The sequence below is a fragment of the Eubalaena glacialis genome, chromosome 4, assembly GCF_028564815.1.
Source record: "Eubalaena glacialis isolate mEubGla1 chromosome 4, mEubGla1.1.hap2.+ XY, whole genome shotgun sequence".
NCBI classification, from domain to species: Eukaryota; Metazoa; Chordata; class Mammalia; order Artiodactyla; family Balaenidae; genus Eubalaena; species Eubalaena glacialis.
The window spans coordinates 174,070,433-174,094,978 of record NC_083719.1 but is presented as its reverse complement, the minus strand read 5'-3'; the positions used below and the strand labels follow the sequence as shown (position 1 = coordinate 174,094,978).

At 55.9% G+C, this 24,546-nt stretch overlaps 2 protein-coding genes across 2 annotated transcripts; both read right to left on the bottom strand.

Moving 5' to 3' along the window:
* Positions 1–26: 26 nt before the first annotated feature.
* Positions 27–21,546, bottom strand: IQCN (IQ motif containing N). The gene is made up of 6 exons (XM_061189040.1): positions 21,286–21,546; positions 17,698–17,840; positions 16,853–16,946; positions 8,720–10,095; positions 6,571–8,590; positions 27–945 (listed from the first exon to the last, which is right to left on the bottom strand). The coding sequence occupies exons 1-6, from the start codon at positions 21,544–21,546 to the stop codon at positions 28–30; spliced, it is 4,812 nt and encodes a 1,603-aa protein (XP_061045023.1). The 3' UTR covers position 27.
* Positions 20,890–22,724, bottom strand: JUND (JunD proto-oncogene, AP-1 transcription factor subunit). Its single transcript, XM_061190231.1, has one exon. It carries the CDS (start codon positions 22,602–22,604, stop codon positions 21,564–21,566), a length of 1,041 nt encoding a protein of 346 aa, XP_061046214.1. The 5' UTR covers positions 22,605–22,724; the 3' UTR covers positions 20,890–21,563.
* Positions 22,725–24,546: the final 1,822 nt, after the last annotated feature.

The window sequence follows — 24,546 nt, the reverse complement described above, 5'->3', positions numbered from 1 at the left end:
GTGTTCCCCCACTGGTAAGCCAAGGTCCTAGACACCTGGCCACTGCGTGTGCTGTGAGTTGTCCCACGCCGCTGGTCCCAAGAGCGCATCCGTGGTGAGAGAGGCCCGGGTGCAATGGCCGCGCCAGGTGGCTTGAAGCATCTTGGCTGCTAACTGCTGCTGCTTCAGCCGGCAGCGTACAGTGAAGCCCCTCCAGGCTGACTGGATGGCCGTGGCTGCCTTGTTCTGGTGATGGGGTTGCCGGGGGCTCTGGGGGTTTGACCGGGTGATGCAGCCCCGTGGCATGCCGGCCTGGCCTGCAGCACCCTGGCCCGTGCCATGCACCACCCGGGTGGGCAGGGTATGGCCGCACATGTGGCATGTGCGGGAGCTGGAACCCACAAGCATCACCACGCTGGGTGGGCTCCCCAGCCCGGAGCTCAGTGACTGGCAGAGACTACAGACATGTGGCCGGCAGGACTGAAAGCAGCGGTGGTCAGACGTTGTCCTGGCCCCGCTGCCCATCTCAGCCCACATGCCTGGGAGAAGCGTTTGCTGGGTGCAGCTCCGGCGGATGCAGAAGCCTCGCCACGCAGCCTGGATGATTGTGGCAGCTCTGCAGAGCTGGGCCAGGTTCCGCCGTACACAGTAGCCACGCCAGGCAGCCTGGATGGTGATGGCCCACTGATGCCACACCTTGATGGTACGGCGCACCAGGAAGCCACGTGTACACGCCTGGATAATGCCCACCGCATGGATGATTATCTTCTCCACAGCCTGCACCGACGCCACCAGCTCCCCCGGCTGTCTGGGATCCACCGCCGCCATGACATCCCACGGCACAGTGCTCCTGGCTGGCTCCCACGCGCCGCCAGGGACCGCAGTGCTGTTCCTGGGCCCGACCGCTACACTGGGGACGGCAGAGTTCCACGCTTGGCCGCCAGACACGCCAGCGTCCTCAGGACCCTGGAGTACAGCGGGAGTCAGGGATGCCCCGTGACTGTCTGCAGGAGCCCGGAGCTAAGGGAATTCCGAGACACCAGCGGCGACTCCTGGTTAAAAAGGGGCCGCCGGGAACCACTCGGTGAAGACTCATAGCCCAGAGACACCCTCCGAAACCCCGGATTCAGCCTAGGGATGACCGTCCCTTGTGCCACCTCACCAGTGTGGATTATTGGCGTTATGGCCAGCGGTGCACCTGTGGAATGTTTAGGAACTTCCTGTGAGGACCTGGGGGCATCCTGCTCCTGATGGGCGGGCACAGTCCCAGCCACAGAATTGTCTGGCATTTGTGGGAAAGGGACATCATGCATGGCCCTGAAGGATTTTCTAGGGCCAAGGGACTCATGGCCATCCTGAATCAGACCCCCAGACACTGGCTTCTGGAGCGCGCGGGGGATGGCTTCCTTCTGGAGCCCTTTGGATGCCACCCTTCTAACCAGGGGTGGATGAAGTGGCACATGTGAGACCACACTGGTGGCCCCTGACTTCCGGGAAGTGCTTGGGGTCCCCATCCCAGCCACAGACCCTGGGTGTAAACCGGTTGCCATAGTACTGCCATGGGCCAGCTTGGGTGACCCTGAGATGACAGTAGAAGCCATCGTCCCACAGGAATGGCTCCGGGACATGTGAGCCACCGAGGGGCTCTGGGGCATAATGTGAGCCTCCAAAGCCTTTTGATAAGCCGAGGGGCTCCGGGGCACAACATAAACCACGGAGGGGCTCCGGGGTACAGTGTGAGACACTGACGTCTGTTGTTGAGCCAAAGTGCCCTTGACAGACCCTGTCTGCACGCCGGGGACCCCGCTAGCAGCCACAGGGTGGGAACTGGGGGCCCCTCAATTGCTGGCTGACCTCTGATGCAGAGTTGGGGTGCCACCACTGGCCATGGAGTGCTTGGCAAAACTCGGGGACTGGGGAGGGACAGAGGCCATGCCACTGGTCATAGACATAGCTTGGCTGGGAGCCACCTCCTCCAAGAGCGGAATTTGGTCTTTGGGAAGAGTCTCATCCTCTGCAGGGAATTCTTGACTGTGGTCGATGTCAGTTGCCAGGGGACTATGGGACATCCACGGGGTTGCCTCAAGGACCTCGGACTCCCATTTGGATATGGACCCCTGGGGCAAAGTCTTGTCCAGGTCCTCTGGCTTCATCACAGTCTGGTGGCCTGTGGTCTCAAACCGCATCATCCCAAGAGCTTGGCTCAACTGTGAGGCTCTTTGAAGAACCGTAGGCACTTGGTACACTCCCTTGACTGTGCCATTAGCTTCCTGGAGATGAGCTTGAGCCAGGCCAGGGGTACGGGATGCCTGGAAGGAGGCTGTGGACGCTTCTCCTGCCAGGGGTCCGTGATATGGACGAGGAGAGATCCCAATCAGCATGGGCCCCTGGGGAAGGCTCTGGGCCACGCCTCCAACTGTGGAGGGTGGGCCAGCTGTACTAGCCATGGACTCCAGAACTAGGTTCTGATCCAGTCCCCCAGGCATAGATGCTGGGTCCACACTAGAGGCCACAGGACAAGGAGGGATACTTGAGCCCACCCCACTTGCTGCTGAACCTAGGAGCAGGCTTGGAGCAGTTAGACTAGCTGAGGGTCTTACAGAGAGACCTTGCCTCTTCCCACCAGCAATGGATGCTGCAATCAGACTGGGGGACACTGCAGTCGTGACAGAACTCAGAGGCAGGGTTCTGGCCTTGCCACTGGCCCCAGAACCTGGAGGAAGGCCCTGGCCCATGCCACTGATCATGGACCCTGGGGAAAGGCCCTGGCCCATGCCACTGATCACGGACCCTGGGGGAAGGGTCTGAACCACACCACTGACCATATAACCTGGTGGAAGGCTGGGAGCCACACAACTCATCATGGACCCTTGAGGAAGGCTCTGGCCCACACCCCTGATCACGGACCCTGGGGAAAGACTAGGGGTCATGCCACCGGCCATAGTACCTGGGGCCACAGTTGTGGTCATCCTACTGGCTACAGAACCTGGCACCACACCACTGGCCATGCCCATCCCAGGCTCCTGGCTGACAGCATCTGCTTGTTGGTAACTGGATTTGGAGATTGTAAACACAGAAGGACACTGTTGGTCCAAAGATATTGGGAGATCGACATTGACCTGAGATATGCCGGGGCCCACATTGGTGAGGGAAAACTTGGATGAACTCACATCCAATCCACCGGGCACTGAAGCCGGAGAGAAGCCAGGTCCCGCCTCTGAGACTGGTTCATGAATCAAGGGGGCACCAGCCTCAGAGGCCCAGGATGTAATGGGGGCCATGCCCCTGGTCACCTGAGATTGGCTTGGGCCCATACCAGTCACCACACTTCTCCACCCCATACTCCCTGACATGCCAGGGGACATAGGTACCGGAGACATACTTAGGAACATGCCAGCAGCCAAAGTCCCCTGAGGCACATTTGGGAGCATGCCAGCAGCCATGGTGCCCTGGGACATGCTTGTAGCCATGCCCCTGAACAGAATCCCCTGAGATATACTGGTTCCCTGGCCCAGACAAGAGTCCTCTCCACTGGCCACAGATGCCTGGTAGAGACTTGGAGCTGAAACAGTGATAGCAGATTGGTCAGTTATGCTTGGGTGCCTCCCACTGGTACTGGATGGCTGATGAAACCCAAGGGCCACCTTGCTGAACTCAGGGGCCTGGGGATTTGGGGTCACCCCACTAACCATCAGAGGATCTTGACATGGGTCCACCCTAGTAGACACAGTTGGCTGGCTCAGACCCCGGCCCATGCTGTTAGCCACTGATGGATATGGTGCACATGAGGTGACTTCAATGGCAAAAGATGAATGACACTGACTGGGAGCCACTGCATTCACCCTTGATGACAGTAGATTTGAACCCACCCTACGGGCCCAACTTGGCTGACAGAGTGCACAACCCATACCACTGATCACAGATGGCTGGGCCAGGCTGGGCGTCCCCTTACTGGCCACAGATGGCTGGGCTAGGCTGGAGAACACCGCACCAGCCATAGATGGCTGGCCTAGGCTGGGGGCCACCACGTAAGCCATAGGAGGTTGGCCTAAGCTAGGAGCCATCCCATTGGTGAAGGATGGCTGGGCTAGGCAGGGGTTTACTCCAATGGTCATAGATGGTTGGCCTAGGCTAGGGGCCACCCCAATGGTCAAAGATGGTTGGCCTAGGCTAGGGGCCACCCCAATGGTCATAGATGACTGGGCTAGACTGGGGGCCACCCCACCAACCCTACATGTCTGGCCTAGGCTGGGAGTCATCCCATCAGTCATAGGTGGCTGGCTTGGGCTAGGGGCCCTGCCACCAGTCCAAGGCAGCTGGGCTAAGCTGGGGGCCACCCCACTGGTCACAGGTGGCTGCGCAATGCTGGGTGCCACCCCGGTGGTCATAGATGGCTGGGCTAGGCTCAGGGCCACCCCACTGGTCACAGGTGGCTGGGCAAGGCTGGGGGCCACCCACTGGTCACACGTGGCTGGGCTAGGCTGGGGGTCCCCCTACAAGTCACAGGTGGCTGGGCTAAGCTAGGGACCACCCCACTGTTCACAGGTGGCTGGGCAAGGCTGGGGGCCACCCCAGTGGTCATAGATGGCTGGGCTAGGCCCAGGGCCACCCCACCAGTCACAGGTGGTTGGGCTAAGCTGGGGGCCACCACACTGGCCATGGATGGCTGGGTTAGGCTGAGGGCCACCCTACAGGCCATCAATGGCTGTGCAAAGCTGGGGACCACCCCATCAGTCACCAATGGCTGAGCTAGACTAGGGGCTACCCTATTGGTCCCGGATGTCTGGCTTAGGCTGGGGGTTATCTTACTGGCCTTAGATGGCAAGCTTAGGGTGGGAGTCATCTTACTGGCCACAGATGGCTCAGATAGGCTGGCGATCACTTTACTGGCCATAGAGAGCTGGTCTGGGTTTGGGGCGACCTTACTGGCTACTGTAGGCTGGGATAGGCATGGGGTCAACCTACCGGCCACAGATGGCCGCCAATAGACCGTAGGGACCACATTACTCAAAGACAGACTTCTGGTCAACCCAGTCCTATAGGGTTTCTGGGACAAGCTCTCCTTCAGATTCATGGAGCTTTGGCCTGAGGACATATCTCCCTCATCATCTGAGCCCCAGTGGACACTCAAGGTCATGCGACTGGCCACTGAACTGTGATGCAGAATGGGGATCAGTTCTGAGGCTGCAGAAGACTGGTCATGGAGGTTTGGGGTCATGTGCCTATAGCCTGCTCTCTCAGTCTCTTTCATATTCCCAGGTTCCTGGGACCTCTCCACAGGCGCCCCAGAGAGGAGAGGATCTAGATGAAGGTCCCTGTCCAAGCTGGCTTCCCAGGACTCCTCCTCCACCAGGTCAACAGCGGTCACGCTGGCCACAGACTTGGTGGAAAGGCTGAGTGAACTGCAGTTGCTCAGTGAGCTCTGGGAATTGCTCATATTGGGGCCGTGGTCTGTGGAGTCCTGGGAGAAGCTTCTGGCCAGGTCACTGTCTGGACCCTGTGGCAAAGTGGACACCAGTTCATTAAGTATATGGCTAGTCATCAGCTCCTGTGGGCAGTGAACACTGGAAATGGTACCCCGTGTTTGATTTTTCTCCTGCCCAGGGATGGCGGTCCGGGGAAGGGTGGGCGCCAGCCTATTGCCTGGGGACGTTTGGAACAGACTGGGATCAACCTGAGTCTTGAGTGCCCAGTGATGACCAGGAGCCATGGAGCCGGGCCAGAGATCTGGGGTTATGACACAGGCCTTGGGGGCCTGTGGTTGTGCTTTGTTCACCGTGGAGGCACGTGGTGGACTTGGGGTCACCTTGTTGGTCATCTCCCTAGTGCCCATGGAGGCTCGTTTATGATTTGGGGACCGAGTTCTCTGCATGGTCTCCTCAGGGACCATAGATGGCTGTTGCGGACCTCTGGCCACTGAGGGTCGACACACACCAGGAGGTACCCTGCTGACCCCGGAGGGTTGACACCCGCAAGCCGACCCCCCATAGGCGGCGGCACACTGGTGAGAATGGATGCCCCTCCCATGACCCATAGTGCCGGGAAGCTTGCCCGGTGCCACCACCCTGCCCTCCCCCAACGCCGCCCATGGACGTGGGGCCACCCTGCTGACCTCGTGTGGATTGTGGGCGCTTGGGGTCGTGCTGCCACTGGCCAATGATGGCCGGCTCATGCTTGGGCCCACGCCATTGGCAATGAGTGGCTACCATAGACTGGGGGGCGGCTGCTGGTGGGGCGAGTTGGGCAAATTGGGGTCCACATCACTCACCATGGGACTGAGATCTGATGCCAGTTCACTAGCCCTTGGGTGCAGGCACACATTTGCCTCACGGACCTTGGGGGTCAAGTACAGATTTAGGGTGTCTCTGCTGGGTCCCATCTCCTGTGACAGAGTGGGGTCCAGGGCAGCAATCAGGGGATACTGATGAATGGTCAAGGGGTCAAGGAGTCCAGCAGTCAAGAGGCGCCCACAGAGACCACCGATGAGCAGGGTGACCCCCCGAGCATGGCCCCATCCCCCACCTCTTCCAAGAGCCTGGAGGGCCAGCCTGTGATGAAACCCTCCCAGGCCCCACCCCAGGGAACCCTGACCTTGCTGTGCTGTAGTCTCATGGGGCCCAGGGTGGGCCCCCATGCAGCCGACGGGCTCCCCCTGCAGTCCACCTCCACTGGGGTCGGCACCGCAGTCACCCTGCTTCCCGCCGTTTTCACGGCAGCCTTGGGGAGGACGACTCCAGACCTCAGGGCCGCCTGAGAAAAAGACTGGCTGAGGACTGCGCCCAGCTCACCCTGACACAGGGCCTGGTTCAAGGTGGTCCGCTCCTCCTCCGTCAGGGCCTTGCTGAGCACGTCCGCCAGTCTGCCCTGAATGGCCTTAGTGAGCTCCGCCCGCAGCTCACCCCGGGACAGGGCGCAGGACAGGCTGGTGGCCAGCTTGCCCCAGGACAGCGCCTTCACCAGCGCCGTGCCCAGGATGCCCTGGGGCAGGGCCTTGGCCATTGTGGCTCCCGAGACCTCTTTGGACAGGGCCTGGTTCAGGGCCGCCCTCACTTCCCCCTGGGAGAGGGCTTTGGCCAGCAGGGCGCGGAGGTTCTCCTGGGAGCCCAGCAGGGCAGCCAGCTCGGCACATAGGGAAGCGAGCTGGGAGGCTGCCAGCTCCTCCTGGCAGGGCGGGGCTGGGCTGGTTGTTGACGGCTGGGCCCAGGCGGCCCCCCTGTCCCCCCAGGATTCGACATGGCATGTGGTGTGTCCAGCAGAGGCCAGCAGAGGCACCAGCACGTTCTGGGTCTCAGAGGCCCCCTGGCGTGGGCCCTGGGTGGCCTGGCCCTGCACGTAGCTGTGGGACAGGAGCTGGGTCAGTCTGTCCTCTGGCTTGGCTCGGGGCAGAGCGCCGATATGCTGGCAGGGCTGGGTGGAGGCCTTGAACTCGACTAGGAGCGGTTGGGACTGGGTCTTGCTGCTGAGCTCAGCGGCCTGGCGGCCTGCGTGGAGGCTCTTGGCTGTTTCTGTGGCCAGATGTGCCTGGGACTGTGCCTGGGTCAGCTTGGTGGGCAGATGTGCCTGGGACCGCACCTTGGACAGACACATGCCCAGATGTGATTGGGCTAGGGCTGTGGCCAGCTCAGGGGGTGGATGTCCTTGGGACGGGCCCTTGGTCACCTTGGTAGAAACATGTGCCTGGGACAGGGGCTTGGTCAGCTCGGCCAGCAGATGTGCCTGGGGTGAGCCTGTGGTTGAACACGGGGCCGGTTGTGCCCGAGGCAGACATGTACCCAGATGTGCCACAGCTGTTTCTATAGGCTCACATACCTGGGGTAGGGCCTTCACGACGTCCGTCCTCAGGTGTGCCTGCTTGTTCCCGTCCTCAGCCACTTTTGCCCAGGACGAAACCACGGGCACTTCCATGGCCACACTGATGCTAGATGCTGTTTCTGTTTTCACCCGTTTCTGGGAGAAGGCCTTGATTTTCTCACCTTCCGAAGGAGGCCTGGCTGGAGCCTTGGGATCCCCAGCCCCCAGATGTGATGGGGGGAAGCATTTCACTTTTCCCTCAGTCAAGTATGAGTGGGATGAGACCTTGGTCACCCCTGCTGCCTGCCTCGCGTTCACCACAGCCTTGGCCTTCGGTCCACTTAGACATGTGTGGGATGAGGTGTCGGGAATTCCAGCTGCGGCCGCTGCTGAAGATGAAGGTTTGAGATTTCCAGCTGCTGGAGGGGGCAGGCACAGGGTCCTGAGGATGGTGGCTACTGAGCGTAACTGAGCTGGGGTCTTGGTTACCATGGCCGCCAGGCGTGTCTGGGTAGGAGGAGCTTTGGTCACCGAGACGCCTTGGAGTGTCTGATGAGATGGGGTCTTGGCCATCGTGGCCACCTGACACGTCTGCAGTGGGGTCTTGGTCATCGTGGCTGCCGGGCGCACCTGGGGCGGGGTCTTGGCCGTCACGGGCACTGCACACATCTGGGGCGGGGCCTTGGTCATTGTGGCTGCAGGGCGTGTCTGCGTTGGAGACTTGATCATCGAGGGCAACAGGCATAACTGGGGTGGGATCTTGGCCATCATGGCTGCTGGTCGTGTTTGGGGTGAAGTGTTGGTCATCGAGGCTGATGGTCTCATTTGAGCTGAGGTCTTGGTCACTGGGGTCGCTGGGCAGGGCTGGGGTGGGGTTTTGGTTATTGTTATCACGGGCACTGGGCACGGCTGGGATTGGATCTTGCTCATCATGGCCGCCAGGCATGACTGGAGTGGAGTCTTGGTCACCGTGGCTTGTGGGCACGTCTGGGGTGGGGTCTTGGTCACTGGGGATGCAGGGTGCACCTGGGGTGGGGTCTTGGCTATTGTCACTGTTGTCCCTGGGCACGGCTGGAGTGGGGTCTTGGTCATTGTGGCTGCCGGGCATGTCTGGGCTGGGCTCTTGGTCATCGGGGCTGCTGGGTACATCTGGAGTGCGGTCTTGGTCGTTGTCATTGTGGGCACCGGCTGGGGTGGGGTCTTGATTATCACAGGTGCTGGGCCTGTCTGTGGTGGCCCTTCGAGGACCTCTGCTTCCATGTGGGCCTGGGTCTGGATCTTGAGTTGTACTTGAACTGCCTGGGCACACCTTCCGGGTGGTGGTGGCCCTGGGGCTCCTGCCTTGTTGGCTCTGGCAGTTACTTGCTTGGTCTTCATCGTGTCCCCCTCTACGTGGACAAGGCAGGCATTTCTGACGGTTCTTGTCAGCAGGCATGGGCGGCACTTCGCCTCTAGACTCACAGGACACGGAAGTCTGATGGCAACGGTCTGGTGTGGAAGGAAGGCGACGCTGGGGCCTCCGACAGAGCACGTACCCGGCTGTGACATGCCCTGGGACTGCAGCAGGGCCAGCTGGTGGGTATAAGCGGCCAGGCTGTTGGAGGAAGGAAACTGGGTCTCCTTGCTCACCATGGTGGGCTGGGCCAGAAGGGACTTGCGCTCTTCTGGATGCTGGAACCGCACCTGCTGGGGCGGGTGGTAAGGGATGTCCCCCTCCTCCACCTTCGCTTTTTTCTCCACCGTCTTGCCAGACTGGAGGAGGCACCTGGTGTTGAAGCGTCGCCAGGCCTCCTGGATGGCCTTGGCCGCCAGCATCTGAGAGATTAGCTTCTGCCGGAGCCGGTACCCCCTCCATTTGGCTTGGATGAGGGTGGCTGCATGGGACAGCATCATGTCCATTTCATCCACCAGGACATTCTTGAAGGCCTGGCTCTCCACCACAGCCCGGAGGCGTGGGATACGATGAGTCACCATCTTGTCCTTGTCCGGCTGTTGCAGAAGGGTCTCCTTGGATGCAGGTGGCTCATGCTGGGGCTGTGGACGCAGTGTCCCTGCTTTGCCTTGGAGATTGCGGACAGGCTGATAGGAGCTCTGTCCACTGAGTGACACCTGTAGCTGTGGACGCGGTGTCCCCACTTTGTCTTGGAGATTGGGGACGGGCTGATAGGAGCTCTTCCCACTGGGTGACACCTGTAGCTGTGGACGCAGTGTCCCTGCTTTGCCTTGGAGATTGCAGACGGGCTGATAGGAGCTCTGCCCACTGGGTGACACCTGTAGCTGTGTTGCTTGCTGCATTGTCTTGGTTCCTAGGTGGCTCAGCTCTGCCTGTGGGGGGGTTATAGGGAGATGGTCAGGGAGCGGCATAATGTACACACGAGGCCTCCTGGCTGGGGCGGGTACTCATCCCCGAACCTACATCTTCTTGCTCCTGGCACCTTGCAATCTTCCTCCTCTCCTTTGCAGGCCCTCTCTCTCCCAGCCACATGCCCAGGTGGCCTTTGGTACCCGTGTCTCCCTCATCATCCTGTGGCTACTTCAACATCAGCACACAGGGCACGTTCTCACCTGAATGTCTGACCACCTATCTGCTTTTCGACCTTCTTCTGTATCTGGAACATACTGTGAGTACAGCACTGATCACAGTATTTTGGAAATATCCTGTTTGTGTGTGCGTGAGCCTGGTGTTATTATTTGCTTCTCTCCATCGACTGTGAATTCCTAGAGGGCGGGAACCAAGTCTGAGTCACTTCTGTGGCCCTATCTCAGTCACAGGGCTTGGCTCCAGGTTTTGAACAGGTATTGGCTGGGTGGCTAGCTTGACCAGTAAATGAGTGGGTGAGTGGATTGGAAGTTGGATGGATAGATGGTCGCATGGCTAGATACTGAATGGATAAATCAGTGGATGAATGAATGCTGGATGGGTTGGAGGAATGGATGAAGGGTAGGGTTGCAAATGGATGAGTAAATGAAGTTGATGAATGAATTGATGAACAGATAAGTAAATAAGGAAATGGACACATGGATGGATGGATGAACGGATGGATGAGTGAGTAAACAGATAAATGGATGGATGTGTGGGTGGATGGAGGAATGGATGGTTGGAGGAATGGATGGATGGATAGATGAGTAGGTGGGTGGATGGATAGATGTGTGGATGGGTGGGTGGGTGGCAGGATATATGGATAGATGGAGGGAGGGAAGATAGATGAGTGGGCAGAAGGATGGATGAAATCGGAGTAGATAAATGTGTGTGTGAATGAAGAAAGCTGAAGGAATTGGTAAAGAGATCAATGAATAGAAGGTGGATTGATGAATGGCTGGATGGATCAGTGAATGAATGGGGGATAACATAGATGATGGATAGATCAATGACATATGGAAGGGTGGTAGAGGGAAGAATGAGGGGATGACTGGCTTTCAGAAGTACCTTGATGCAGAGAGAGTTCAGACACTGTCAAGCAGCCCTGATGTATAACCTGGAGCATAAGACACTTACTTTGCAGAAGTACCCCCTTCTGGCTGGACCAGCCAGACTTCATACCTTGGAGGGTCATAGAGCTGGAGGAAAAGCAGGAAGAGAAGGTGCAATCTCAGAAGCCAACTTGCAAGAAGAAGCAGCCTTCAGCCCTTCATCCCATGCATTGTGCAGCAACACTGCCCTGGGCTGGCTCTGTCCCCGAGACCAAAACGAAAAGAAATGTTAAAAGCAAAAAAACTAAATTCTCTTAAAAAAAAAAAAACAAACTTTTTTTTTTTTCTCTTTGCAAATCTCTCTCATTCAGAGGTAAAACTACAGAAATACCAGTTAGGCAAAAGGGTAGGATAAAGCCACCATCAAAAATTGGCACTCCTGGGCTTCCCTGGTGGCGCAGTGGTTAAGAATCTGCCTGCCAATGCAGGAGACATGGGTTCGAGCCCTGGTCCAGGAAGATCCCACATGCCGCGGAGCAACTAAGCCCGTACGCCACAACTACTGAGTCTGCACTCTAGAGCCCGCGAGCCACAACTACTGAGCCCGCGTGCCACAGCTACTGAAGCCCGTGTGCCTAGAGCCCGTGCTCCGCAACAAGAGAAGCCATCTCAGTGAGAAGCCTGCGCACCGCAATGAAGAGTTGCCCGCTGCTCGCTGCAACTAGAGAAAAACCCGCGTGCAGTAACTAAGACCCAATGCAGCCAAAAATAAATAACTTAATTAATTTTTTTAAAAATTGGCACTTCTGCTACAATTGTCAGTGAATCTCCTCCACACACATGTTTTTGGATTTAAAAAAAAAACGAAAAGATGAATGGGCAAGGAAGTCTATTCCAGTGTTGTTTTTTTTTTAATTTTTATTGAAATATAGTTGATTTACAATGCTGTCTTAGTTTCAGGTGTATAGAGAAGTGATTCAGTTATACATACATAAATATATATACATGTATACATATATATGCATATATATTCTTTTTTACATTCTCGTCCATTATAGGTTATTACAAGGTATTCAGTATAGTTCCCTGTGCTATACTGTAGGCCCTTGTTGGTTATCTATTTTACATATATCCAGTGTTATTTTGTACCTAAAAACAAAACTGGAAATAACCAAAAAGGTGATTGCTAGGGGGCAGTTACAAGCGCATAAAGAAAAGTACTCAAGGATGTTCATCACTATATTTTTTAGAAGAGTCAAAACTGAAAACAACCCAAATGGTGGTTTAAATTAATCAATTGAACATTCATACAGTGGTATGCTATCCAGCCATTAGAAATGGTGTCCAGACCCACAAGAATGGCTAAAATTTAAAAGGTGAATATGTCACAACCACTTGCAGAAACGATCCATATCTTGAAGGGAACTCAACAATTCCACCCTGACAAATATACTCAAGAGGTCCAAGTGTTTATACTCACCCCAAACCAGAAACCATCCAAATGCCCATCAACAGAATAATGAATATCAAGTGTATATTCATCAATATATTAATATGAACGAATAGAAATAGAAATACTGACTTATTTATACCCGTTCAACACATCAATGAGAATGAGGTCAACACTATAGAGAAATCTCACATACATTGTTTTGAGTGAAAGAAGCTGAACATAAAAGAGGACAGATTGGTTATTCCAATTATACGACATTTAAAAGGGAACAGAAGAAATTAAGGTCTGCTATTAAAAGTCTGGACAGTGGGATTGCCCTTGTGGTGGGGTGACTGGGAGGGGACATGAGGGGGCTTGGGAGACCAGTCACGTGGGTTTCTTCAGATTGTGAAAATCTGACCTGGGGTCTTTTCTCTCTGCATCACCTTCATATAGAGGCCAAAATACTCTTAAGTGATGTTGAGGAATATGTAATGAGGTAGGCAAATAATCAGAGCATAATCTTAAATGAAAAATGCAAGTTGCAAACCACAGGCACCATAGGACTTGACTTTTTAAAATACAGCCCAGGGGACTTCCCTGGTGGCACAGTGGTTAAGAATCTGCCTGCCAATACAGGGGACACAGGTTCGAGCCCTGCTCTGGGAAGATACCACATGCCGCAGAGCAACTAAGCCCGTGAGCCACAACTACTGAGCCCACGTGCCACAACTACTGAAGCCCACGCACCTAGAGCCCATGCTCCTCAACAAGAGAAGGCACCGCAACAAGAAGCCCGCACACTACAACAAAGAGTAGCTCCCACTCGCCACAACTAGAGATAGCCTGCGCACGGCAACGAAGACCCAACGCAGCCTAAATTAATCAATTAATTAATTTTAAAAATAATAATAAAAAATAAAAAATAGCCCAGGACTTCCCTGGTGGCACAGTGGTTAAGAATCCGCCTGCCAATGCAGGGGACACGGGTTCAATCCCTGGTCCAGGAAGATCCCACATGCCGTGGAGCAACTAAGCCTGTGAGCCACAACTACTGAGCCTGCACTCTAGAGCCTGCGAGCCACAACTACTGAGCCAGCGTGCCACAACTACTGAAGCCTGCGCGCCTAGAGCCCATGCTCCGCAGCAAGAGAGGCCACTGCAATGAGAAGCCCACGCACCGCAACGAAGAGTAGCCCCTGCTCACCGCAACTAGAGAAAGCCCGCGCACAGCAACGAAGACCCAGCGCAGCCAAAAGGAAACTCTAATGTGGTTTCCTAGGGCTGAGGGAGTATCCCAAAGGAAAGGCAAATTTGGAAGAGGTTAAACCCCCTTGGAGAAGATGTGGTTTGACCCACCAGATGGCAGAGATATTTGCTGGTTTGGCCAGACTGAAGCAGAGCTGGAGTTGCCAGGCAAGCAAAAGGCCACCCCCTGAAGTGCACGTGGAGGAACAGGTGATCAGTAACTGGTGATATGAGCACACATCAGAAGTCCAGTTGCTGGTGGGGACAGAAGGCCTGCAGAGTGTGTGGGCTACCGTGGGGGCTTTGGGTTTTTAGTCAAGAAGGCTACAGAAAGATTTTCACCAGGTCATGTCTGCAAAGTCGCAAAGGATAAGAAAGAAAGAAAGAAAGGGAGAGAGAAAGAGAAAGAAAGAAAGAAAGAGAAGCAAGATGATACGTGACTGGTCATCTCTGCTTGGTCCAAAATGTGCAAAGAACCTGGTTTATGTGGCTTGTGTAGCTCCTATGCCCTGAGAGATGCTTTGTGCCCAGACGGCAGTCATGGGTGATTACCTCCATGATTACCATGCTAACTGGAGAGCAAGGGCTGTACTGCTGTGTCCCCAGCTCTATTGCCAGCTTGGCACATAATCAACCAACACAGATTGCTTGTTGAGTAAGTGCTTGTTGATGTGTCTTGTTATTAATCAGTTAGAGGGTCTGATGCCACCATACCTTCTCAGGTGTGTCCCTTTAGCTTCCTAAGAATCTAGGGGTAGGGGATTAAGAGGTACAAACTATTATGTATAAAATAATCTACAAGGATGTATTATATAGCACAGGGAACATAGCCAATATTTTATAATAACTATACATGCAGCATAACTTTTAAAAATTGTGGATCACTATACTGTATACCTATAACTTATTTAATATTGTACATCAACTATACGTCAATAAAAATTCTTTTTTGAAAAAAAAATAAATAAAGACATTTTCAGGTAAAAGAAAACTAAAAGAATTTGTCACCTGCACACCTGCATTACAATAAATGCTACTAAGAAAGTTCTTCAAGCTGAAGGAGATTTACACGTGAGGGAGACAGATCTTTGGGGAGAAATGAAGAACACATAAGAGATGATAAATACCTCATAAAGAGGAAAGACTATTATTTTCCTCTTTTAAAGAACACATATAACTGTATAAGCAAAAATTAAAACATTGTCTTGTGGCATTTATAATCTAGGTAGATGTCATTCGTATGACAAAGAGAATAAAGGACAGTGGTGAGGGTAAAAGGACTTATACAGTTGGAAGATTTTTACATTTTAGGTGAAGTAGAACAATAGTAAGTCTAAGTCAATTGTGACAAGGATATACGTTAAGGATTACAGTTCCTTGAGCAGCCCCTAAAAAGGAAAAAAAAAAAAGGCAGTAGTTAATTTAAAATAGAATTCTGAAAAAGATTCAAATAATCCAAAAGAAGGCAGAAGTTGGGGAACAGAGGAATAAAATTCGGAGACCACAGAAAGAAAACTAGTAAAATGGTAGATTTAAATTCAATCATATTAATCATTGATATGATAATGGACTAAACATCTCAAGACAGAGATGATCACAGTCGATTTGTTTTCAAGAATATCTGGCCCCAGGGCTTCCCTGGTGGCGCAGTGGTTGAGAATCTGCCTGCCAATGCAGGGGACACGGGTTGGAGCCCTGGTCTGGGAAGATCCCACGTGCCGCGGAGCAACTGGGCCCATGAGCCACAACTACTGAGCCTGCGCGTCTGGAGCCTGTGCTCCGCAACAAGAGAGGCCGCGATAGTGAGAGGCCCGCGCACCGCGATGAAGAGTGGCCCCCGCTTGCCACAACTGGAGAAAGCCCTCGCACAGAAACGAAGACCCAACACAGCCAAAAATAAATATAAATAAATAAATAAATTTATAAAAAAAAAAAAAAAGAATATCTGGCCCCAAGATGGGCCAGACCCCAGGCACAATGGGCATCAATGTGAACTGAATCGTAACAGCAAACTGGCCTGAAGCTGGCTCCCCCGGAGGTGGGCACGGTCACTGTCCTCATGTCAGAGGAGGAACCTGAGGCTACACAGCCTGTCCTTTTTTCTTTTCTTTTTTTAAAAATCTATTTATTTATTTGGCTGCGCCGGGTCTTAGTTGCAGCATGCAGGCTCTTACTTGCGGTATGCAGGATCTAGTTCCCTGACCAGGGATCGAACCCAGGCCCCCTGCATTGGGAGCGCGGAGTCTTAACCACTGGACCACCAGGGAAGTGCCAACATACCGTGTCTTACTTCTTTATATCGTTTCTTATTTGCCTCCCCCGTTAGACTGTGAGCTGCCCACCAGGGAGGACCCTTTGTTTGCCCTTGTCCCAGTGTCTAGAACAGTACACATAGTACGTGCTCAAGAGATTTTTATGGATAAATGGAAGGATGAAAGGAAGGATAAATAAATGGATGGATCGATGGATGGATGGATGAATGTGGCCCAGGATTCAGAACTTGGTGACGGCCACTTCAGGATCCAAATTGGTCCATCCCAGGTTCTGAGGTTTTCTCAACCACATGGCTCAGTCCTCTCGATAAACTCAATCAGAATAAGGAGACAAAGGAAGGACAGAGTGAGAGAAACAGGATGGCAGGAAATGAAAAGAAGGAATAGGAGCCGCGGACACATAAGCTCAGTGGCCAGCTAGGCAATTTTGAGTAAACCCCTCTGAGCCTTCCAAATGTGTCACATGAGCTAAGACCACTTTCCCAGCTTCCCAAGAAGACATGATAGGCTCTCCAGGCTGGGCCCCCAAGGCAGACAAACCCACCATCAGGCCTCTGGGGGCCCCTAGCACCCCTGCTGTGAGAGGCTGTGGAGCTGTTCCACCTCTCAAAGCAGTCTGGAGGGCCCAGGAGGACTCTGAAGGCACTGGGGGCCAGGGGAGAATGACCAGGTCTCCACGTACTGCCCCCCCACCAAACCTGCCACCACCCTCACTCACCTGCCCTTGAAGCTGAACCCACCAGCCCGACGGCTGGCCTTGGGGCGCTGGTGCCACAGTGGCTTTGTGACTCACAGCCAGGTTCTGGCCAATCCTATCTCGTGGGGGGAGGGGGTATTAGAAGGCTGACTCAGTGGGGTGGGGGAGGGGGCAGGACCCAGGTCAGGGTCAGGGTTGAGGGCGTGGTGATTGCTACATCTTGCCTGCCCATCCTGAGTAGAAAGTTAGGGCTCTGAGCACAGAGGGGACCCCAAAATCTCCCCCTCCATGTGTCTGGAGGTGGCCTCAGTCTCATACCTTGGGTCTTTGCTGAGCACTTAATTTGTGCTGGGATCTGATCTGGACCTGGGGACACAAACAACTCAAATAATCTAGGGGTGTGAAACTGTTACGAGGGAACCAAAGCGGGGGTGGGATGGGCTGAGCCCCACAGAGAGAGAAAAAGAGTTGGCTGGGGGTGTGCTCTGGGAAGGGCATCCCAGGTGGACAGCAGAGCATGTGCAAAGGCCCTGCGGTGGGAACAAGCTGGGCATGTTTAGGGAACATGAAGGAGGCTAAAGTCATTGGAGGGAGGGAGAAGAGGGAAGGGAGGGTGACTGTATAGGTAGGGCTTCAGAGAGGACTATAGGAGTTTGGGTTTTGTTGAGAAGGTGAGGGGTAAGCCATGGCTCTTGTGCTCTGACTTACATCCTAAAGGGCCTAGAGTGTCTGTCTTTGAGGATGGGGGCTCCTTAGGGTAGTGCCAGGCCCGGGCCCCTTGGGATCTTCCCACTGCCTGGCAAAAGTGGGCACTGACCCTGAGCCACAGGCCTGGAAGGGGAAGTGAGGCCACCATCCCCGGTCACCTCCTGGGGCTGGGCCAAGGCCTGGTGTGAATCACTGCTGGCTGGGCCACGGCTGACACACACTCTGGCCTCAGCTCAGCCGTGTCCTGCCAAAGCCACACAGCCTGGCCCAGAGGCCTCTGCCTGGCCTCCCTGGGGAGCCACTGGGGGGCATCAGAACAAGAGGCCAAGAGGGACGCCCAGCCTCCCTCTGCAAAGATCCCCTGTCTTCTCCACACTGTGGGTGTGGCTTTGGGCAAAACCAGGGATATGGGAGTTGGACAAGACTTATGTCCTTCATTTCAGCAGTGACCAGGACAGTTCCCATCCATGACCTGAGTGAGCCAAACACAAATCCAGGGTGATCAGGGCAATAATAGTGGAAGCACAGAGCACTGATGGAGCCCAATAAGGGCATCTGCAGCAGAGCTTGAGAGGTGAAGCTCAGCTGGGCGGCTGAGGGAAGAGGTGTATCAGGCTTGCAGCTGTGCAAAGGTCCCGAGGCCAGAAGGAAGGGAAATAGTTCGGGTGGGGAGTGCCTGGAAAGAGACACTGACCTGCCCAGGGCCAGGTGCAGTCAAGGCCTTTCTTCCAGAAAAGTGGCAAGTAGGGGCCAGATCTATGGTTTCCAAAAAGCCCTTCAGGTCACATGCTAATGAAAAGACAGGGCCTCCACCTAGCCCCAAGGCTCCTTTTAGGCAGGTAAAAGGCTTGGGTTTGAGCCCCTGTGCTGCCATTTAGCAGGATCTTTGTCCCTGGTTCCTAGCACACAGCTCCTAAAACGTTTGTAAACTCCGGAGTGGTAAGTGTCTTTTGTATGCTAATGAGATGATCGGTGGCCGGGGCCCTTAGATAGCTTCAGGATGGGGGCTGGTCTCCAAAAAGACCAAGGCATGATTAGAGGGTTGTAACTTTCAGCCGCACCTCCCAGACCTCCTGGGAGGGGAGACAGGCTGGATATTGAGTTAATCACCAAACGCCAGTGATTTCATCAATCCTGCACAAGCATTGGTGAACTCATGGGGTGCTGGGAAGATGAGGTGCCCAGAGAGGTCATGGAAGTTCCTCGCCCTTCCCCCATTTGCCCTTCCCCCATACCTTGCCCTAAGCATCTCTTCCATCTGGTTGTCCCTAAGTTGTATTCTTTAAAATAAACTGGAAAGAGTGAGTCAAGTGCTTTCCTGGGCTCTGTGAGCGGTTCTAGCAAATTATTGAAACTAAGGAGGGGTTGGTGGGAACCCTCGGGTTTATAGCCGGTCTTTAAGAAGTACAGGTGGCGGGGGGAATTCCCGCGGAGTGGTTAAGACTCAGCGCTTTCACTGCAGGGGTCACGGGTTCGATCCCTGCTGGGGGAACTAATCCCTGCATGCCCATGCCGCCCAGGGCCAAAAATAAATAATTTTTTTAATAAAAAGAAGCACAGGTGGCAACCTGGGACCTGTGATCGGCATCTGAAGTGGGGCAGTCTTGAACTCTTCACCTGTGTGGTCCGTGCTAACTCCAGGCAGAGAGTGTCAGAATTGAACTGTAGGATACCCAGTTGATGTCTGCAGTTGGAGAACTGGTTAGTGTGGGGAAAAAAAAAACCCACTCATTTGGTGTCGGAAGTGCTGTGAGTAAAAACATTTCAGGGGGTATCCGGTAGATCTCGTAACCTCCCTGGGCCTCCCCTTCTCTATAGGTTGGGGGCTGCACAGTGTACACCTCGCCTGAATACTATTTCACTGCTTTTCATCTCCCAAGCACTTCCAACTTCTGACCTGAGATATGTTACCTGGACACGGGAAACATATCCTTTTCACAGCACAGTAGATAAAGGCCAGAACGGGGAGGGAACTTGGCTGAGGTTACAGCGGCAAATTGGGCAAATTGGCACCCAAGTTGGGACTCAAGTCTCCTGAAGAGTGAAGCTCTGATCCCCAAGCATGGTTCTTGGTCTCCTCTGTGTGGACACCCCAAACTCAGCATCAGCCCTCTTTTCACTTCAAACCCCTCTCCTGAAACATCTGCCTGAAGGTGGTACCAAAGAGAGGTCACATAGTTAAAAAAAACAAACCCCAAAGCAGCCCTTGAAGCCTTGAAAGGTGGGCAGCCAGGGTGATCCGGAGGAAGAGGGAACTTGTATGTGGTGAAGCCCCACTCTTTCGATGGCTGAGGGACTGTGGGCACAAGGCGTTTCTTCTCTGCACCTCTCTGCACCTCAGTTTCCTCATCTGTAAAACAGGCATGATTTGCCCACCTTCCCTATCAGGGTTGGGTACACAATTGGAGTTCAAAGCTCACTTGCCCTCTTTCCCTGTGTCCTTGGCCACCAATGCTCATGTCCCTCGGGCCCGAAGTGAGGCAGAAGCCCAAGGTCCAGGGTCTTTTGCCCCCACAGTAGCAAAGGCCAAAGCAGGCAGGGGAAGAGGGTAACCTGGCAGTCAAGGCTGTGGAAGTGAGAAACCCAAGATGCAAATGTCCCTGCACGGTCTCCTAAAAAAGGCTGTGTGACCTGAAGCCTATCACTCAACCTCTCTGAACCTTAGTTTCTTCAAAATGGGAGAATACGATCTTGGGGGATGGGTGTTTCAGACAGTACTTGAAAAATCCTGGATTCCAAGTCAGTGGTCCCACAGAACCTAACCACACCTCCAGTCCCGGAGGCAGACTGCCTGGGTCAGATCCTACCTGTGCCAACCTTCCTTCTGTTCCTGAGATTCACGTATCATCCGACAAACGATAATACAAGCTTACATTGAGCACCACCTGTAAGCCAAGAACTGCTCTGTAAACGAACTGTCTTAATCCTCACAACTTTATAGAACAAGTTTACCATTGCTCTGCCTATTTTACAGACAGGCAAACAGAAGCTCGGAAAGTTAGTTTCTGCCTTTTCCTCCCTGCCTCGGGCTGAAGTTGTCCCCCTTCCCTCCCGCAGTCCCTCCTCCGCAAAGGGGAGACAAAGGGGACACCCGCGGGCTGGCTAGTTCCAAACTCAGGTTGGAAACCCCAATGTCCCCCGCCCAACCCGGACAGGAGTCGGCCCCGCGCCCAGGCGCTCCTAGATGGCGCTCGCTGAGCGCCAGATGTGCAGGTTCTTCCCGGACGCCGACTCCCTCCTCTGAGCAGGGGCGGAGGGAGGAGGCGAAGGAGGCAGGAGGGGACGAGGACCGGGCCAGGCCCCGCCCACCTCGTCAGGCCCCGGCAGAAGAAGGAGGCGAAGAGCCGAGCTGGCGTAACGAGACTTTACTCAAAACGGAACACCGGACGAACCAAGGATTACAAACAGGAATGTGGACTCGTAGCAAAACGAAACAAAAAAACAAACAGAAGAAAAAGGGCGGGAGGAGGGGGCGTCGGAGGGATGGAAGGGGAAGGGAAGCGAGAGCGAGGAAAGGGAAGGAGGGAGTTTTTTTTTTCTTCTTCCCATTTCTTTAAAAAACCCACACAAGAAAACACACACACACACAACCAACGTTTGTTCCCGAGTAGAAACATAAATAGGGCAGAATCGAACACTCTGTTCTTCTCTCTTCCAAAGTCAAAAAAAAAAAAAAAGTAAAAGAAGAGAAAACGCAGGGCTTGAGGCTGCGCCCCCTCGGAGCCTCCTTCGGCGGCGGTGTGTACAAAGGGGCGGCCAGGACGCGCGGGTTTGTGCAACACTGGGTGGCCGCGCGCCCGGGACAGAGGCAGCGCGAGGGCGGGGGAGGTGGGGGTCATGCGCTCGCCCCCCGGCAGCAGGGGGTCCAGCTTGTCGAGTCTGAGGCGCCCTCTCCGACTCCTGGCACCCTCAAGGGGGGGATCCAGGGGCCGCGCCCTCTGCGAGTCCGGGGCGCCCACGCCCCCCCCAACCACGCGAGCCCGCCTCTCTGGGAGGAGGCCGCGCATGCGCCCCGCACGCGAGCTCAGTACGCGGGCACCTGGTGCTGGGGCAGCAGCTGGCAGCCGCTGTTGACGTGGCTGAGGACCTTCTGCTTGAGCTGCGCCACCTGCTCGCGCAGCAGGCTCGCCGTGGACGCCAGCTCCGTGTTTTGACTCTTGAGCGTCTTCACTTTCTCCTCGAGGCGCGAGATGCGCTCCAGCTTGCGCTTGCGGCACTTGGAGGCAGCGATGCGGTTGCGCAGCCGCTTGCGCTCCGCCTTAATGCGCTCCTGCGTGTCCATGTCGATGGGCGACAGCGGCGGGCTCTCGCCGAAGCTCGGCACGTCGGGCACCGTCTGCGGCTCATCCTTGAGCGCGGCCAGGCGCGGAGGCCCCAGCGCGCCTGGGGGTGGCGGCGGCGGGAAGGGCACGGGCTCCGCGGCGAAGGCGACCGTCGCAGCACCCCCCGCACCCCCGGTACCGCCCGCGTAGCTGCTTAGGTTCGCGTAGACGGGCGCCTCGGGCGTGGCCGCTGCCGGGGCCAGCTCGCTGGGAGGCGCGGCGCCCGCAGCCATGCCAGAGGGTCCCCCGGCGGCGGCGGCGGCAGCGGAGGCCGCGCCCGCGCCCAGCTGGTTTTGCTTGTGTAAGTCCTCTAGGGCCTTGACGAAGCCCTCGGCGAACTCCTGCTCCTCGCTGGCCGCCACCTTGGGGTAGAGAAACTGCGTGCTTGTCGGCGTGGTGGTGACCAGCCCGTTGGACTGGATGATAAGGCGCTCGAGCTCAGGCGAAGCGAGCTTGAGCAGCCCCAGGTCGGGCGAGGCAAGCAGACCGTCTTGGGGCGCCGCGCCAGGGGCGCCGTCGGTGCGCAGGGGGGCTGGGGGCGGCGCGGCCGCGGGCTTGAGCGCTGCCGCCACCTGCTCGCTCAAGCTCAGCGTCAGCGCGTCCTTCTTCATCATGCTGCCGGCCGCCGCCGTCGGGGGCGCCCCGGGAAACAGACGACCCGGGGACGCGAAGCTGCCGTCACTACCACTGCCGCCGCCGCCCAGGCCGCTCAGCGCCTCATCGCCGTAGAAGGGTGTTTCCATCCTCCGCCTCCCCCGCCGCGCCGGTCCGGGGGGGGAGGAGTGGCCGCGGCCGCCCGGGGGGCCCGCGCCCCCCCGTCCGCTCGGCCCTGCTCCCGCCGCGGCCGCTGCGCCCTGCCCTCCGCTGGCGGCGGCTCCTGAGCCGCGCGTCCCGCGCGCCCCCTTATAGCCTCGGCCGGGCGCGATGAGCTCACTGTCCCTGCTCGCCATTGGGCACGAGTGACGTCGCTCATTTGCATGGTGGGGCGGGGCCAAGTCACTGACGCCCCCCTCAACCCCCACCGACTGCCGTTGTCCGGGTGACGCGCGGTAAACGGCACAACAGCGCGTTGCCTTATGGGTTGACGTCATGGGGGCGAGCAGCGCGCCCGGCCCGGTCACTCCGCCCCAGGAGTGCTGTGTACGACCAATGCCCCCAGCGCCACCTCCCGCCAAGGCACGTTCCGGGTGGCGTGATGGGCCCGGCCACCCGGCGCCCGCCCGCCCCGCGGCCCGGCCCCGCCCCGCGTCCGCGCGTGGGGCCCCGGCCGGGCGGGGGCGGTGCCGACCTCCGGAGACCGGAGGGGGATGGGGCTCCGGATGGATAAATAACTCCTTGTCGCCTCCCGCTCCACTGTGCCGACTGTGCCGACTGTGCCTTCCTTAGCGCACCTCTGCCTAGGCTTTGTGCGGGCCTGAGGGAGCTGTGCCGGGTGGCTCGCCGGGGGTGTGGGCCAGGTCTATCTCCACGCCACCCCCACCCACGCCCCAGTCCCCGGTGGTGTGTTTGCCCCAGGAAGACGGGGGAGGGGAGAGGAGGTTTCAGCCAGAAGTTGCTAGAAATGCTTTGATCCTGCTACTCTTTACTGGGTGGGGTCTAAAGCGCGGGAGTCCGACTTCCTGACTTTACAGACGGGAAATTAAGGCTCTGCGAGGTGGAGTGACCTGCCCTCGGGGCCAGAGCTGTGACCAGGTCTGAGCTCTTATCCATCTGGTAGAACCCAGGCGTCCGTGCCCCTGGGCAGCCGCCTACGTTTTATCTCTGCGTCTGCCAGGGCCTCCTGTGGGTACCCCGGTGACTCCCGGACTGGGTTGTTAAGGCAGGAATTCCAGCTGGTAATTATTACCTGTTTATTACTATTATCATGACTGTCAGGTCAGGCTTAATGGGCCTCCATAAAGGCTGGCTGGCGATGGGATATGAGGGAGGTGGGAGGGATCCTTCCCCACACTCCCAAGAGATCCTCGGGACATCTGGATCTGACCTACAGCCCCTGCACAGAACCCCTCCATGGCTCTCACCACACTCAGGATGGCGCCCAGTCCATAAGCAGTTGGTGGAGGCCCCATACGCTCCTTTGCTCCTTCGGGTGACCCCCTCTAACCTATCACCCTCAACCTCTCTGAGCTTTGTCTTCCCAACTCATTGCTGCCTCATCGATAGGTGCTATGCCCTCAGCCTGGTGATCCCTTCCCCCCCCCCCATGCTTACACTTGTCCTCAGAGAGGCCCCTCCCACTCACCTTGTTTCCGTTATATTCTCAGAACCATCCAGAATGATGGGATGGACCATAAGTCCCAGGAGGGCAGGGACCTTGTCTATCTTGAGCCTGATGGGTCCCCAGCTTCCTGCATGGGGCCTAGCATCCAATAGCCAGTGTTAAAGGAGAACACTGGCTGGTGGGGTTGCTGTGGCAGTTTCTGGCCTCAGTTTGTCTGACTGGCCTATGGACATGAGCACCTGTTCTTCTATTTCCCTTCCTCACCTGGCCTTGCCCCTAACTGGGCTGTGGAGCAAGAAGGCCATGAGGGAGGTTGTCATCACGAGCAAGAAGCCTGGCCTGGCTGGCAGACGGTTGGGGGTATGGGTTTGTGTCTACATACACACAAATGTCTGTTTGTGCCCACATGTGCCTGTGTGTGTTCATGCGTGGGTCAGTGTACCTAAATGTGTTCACACATGGGA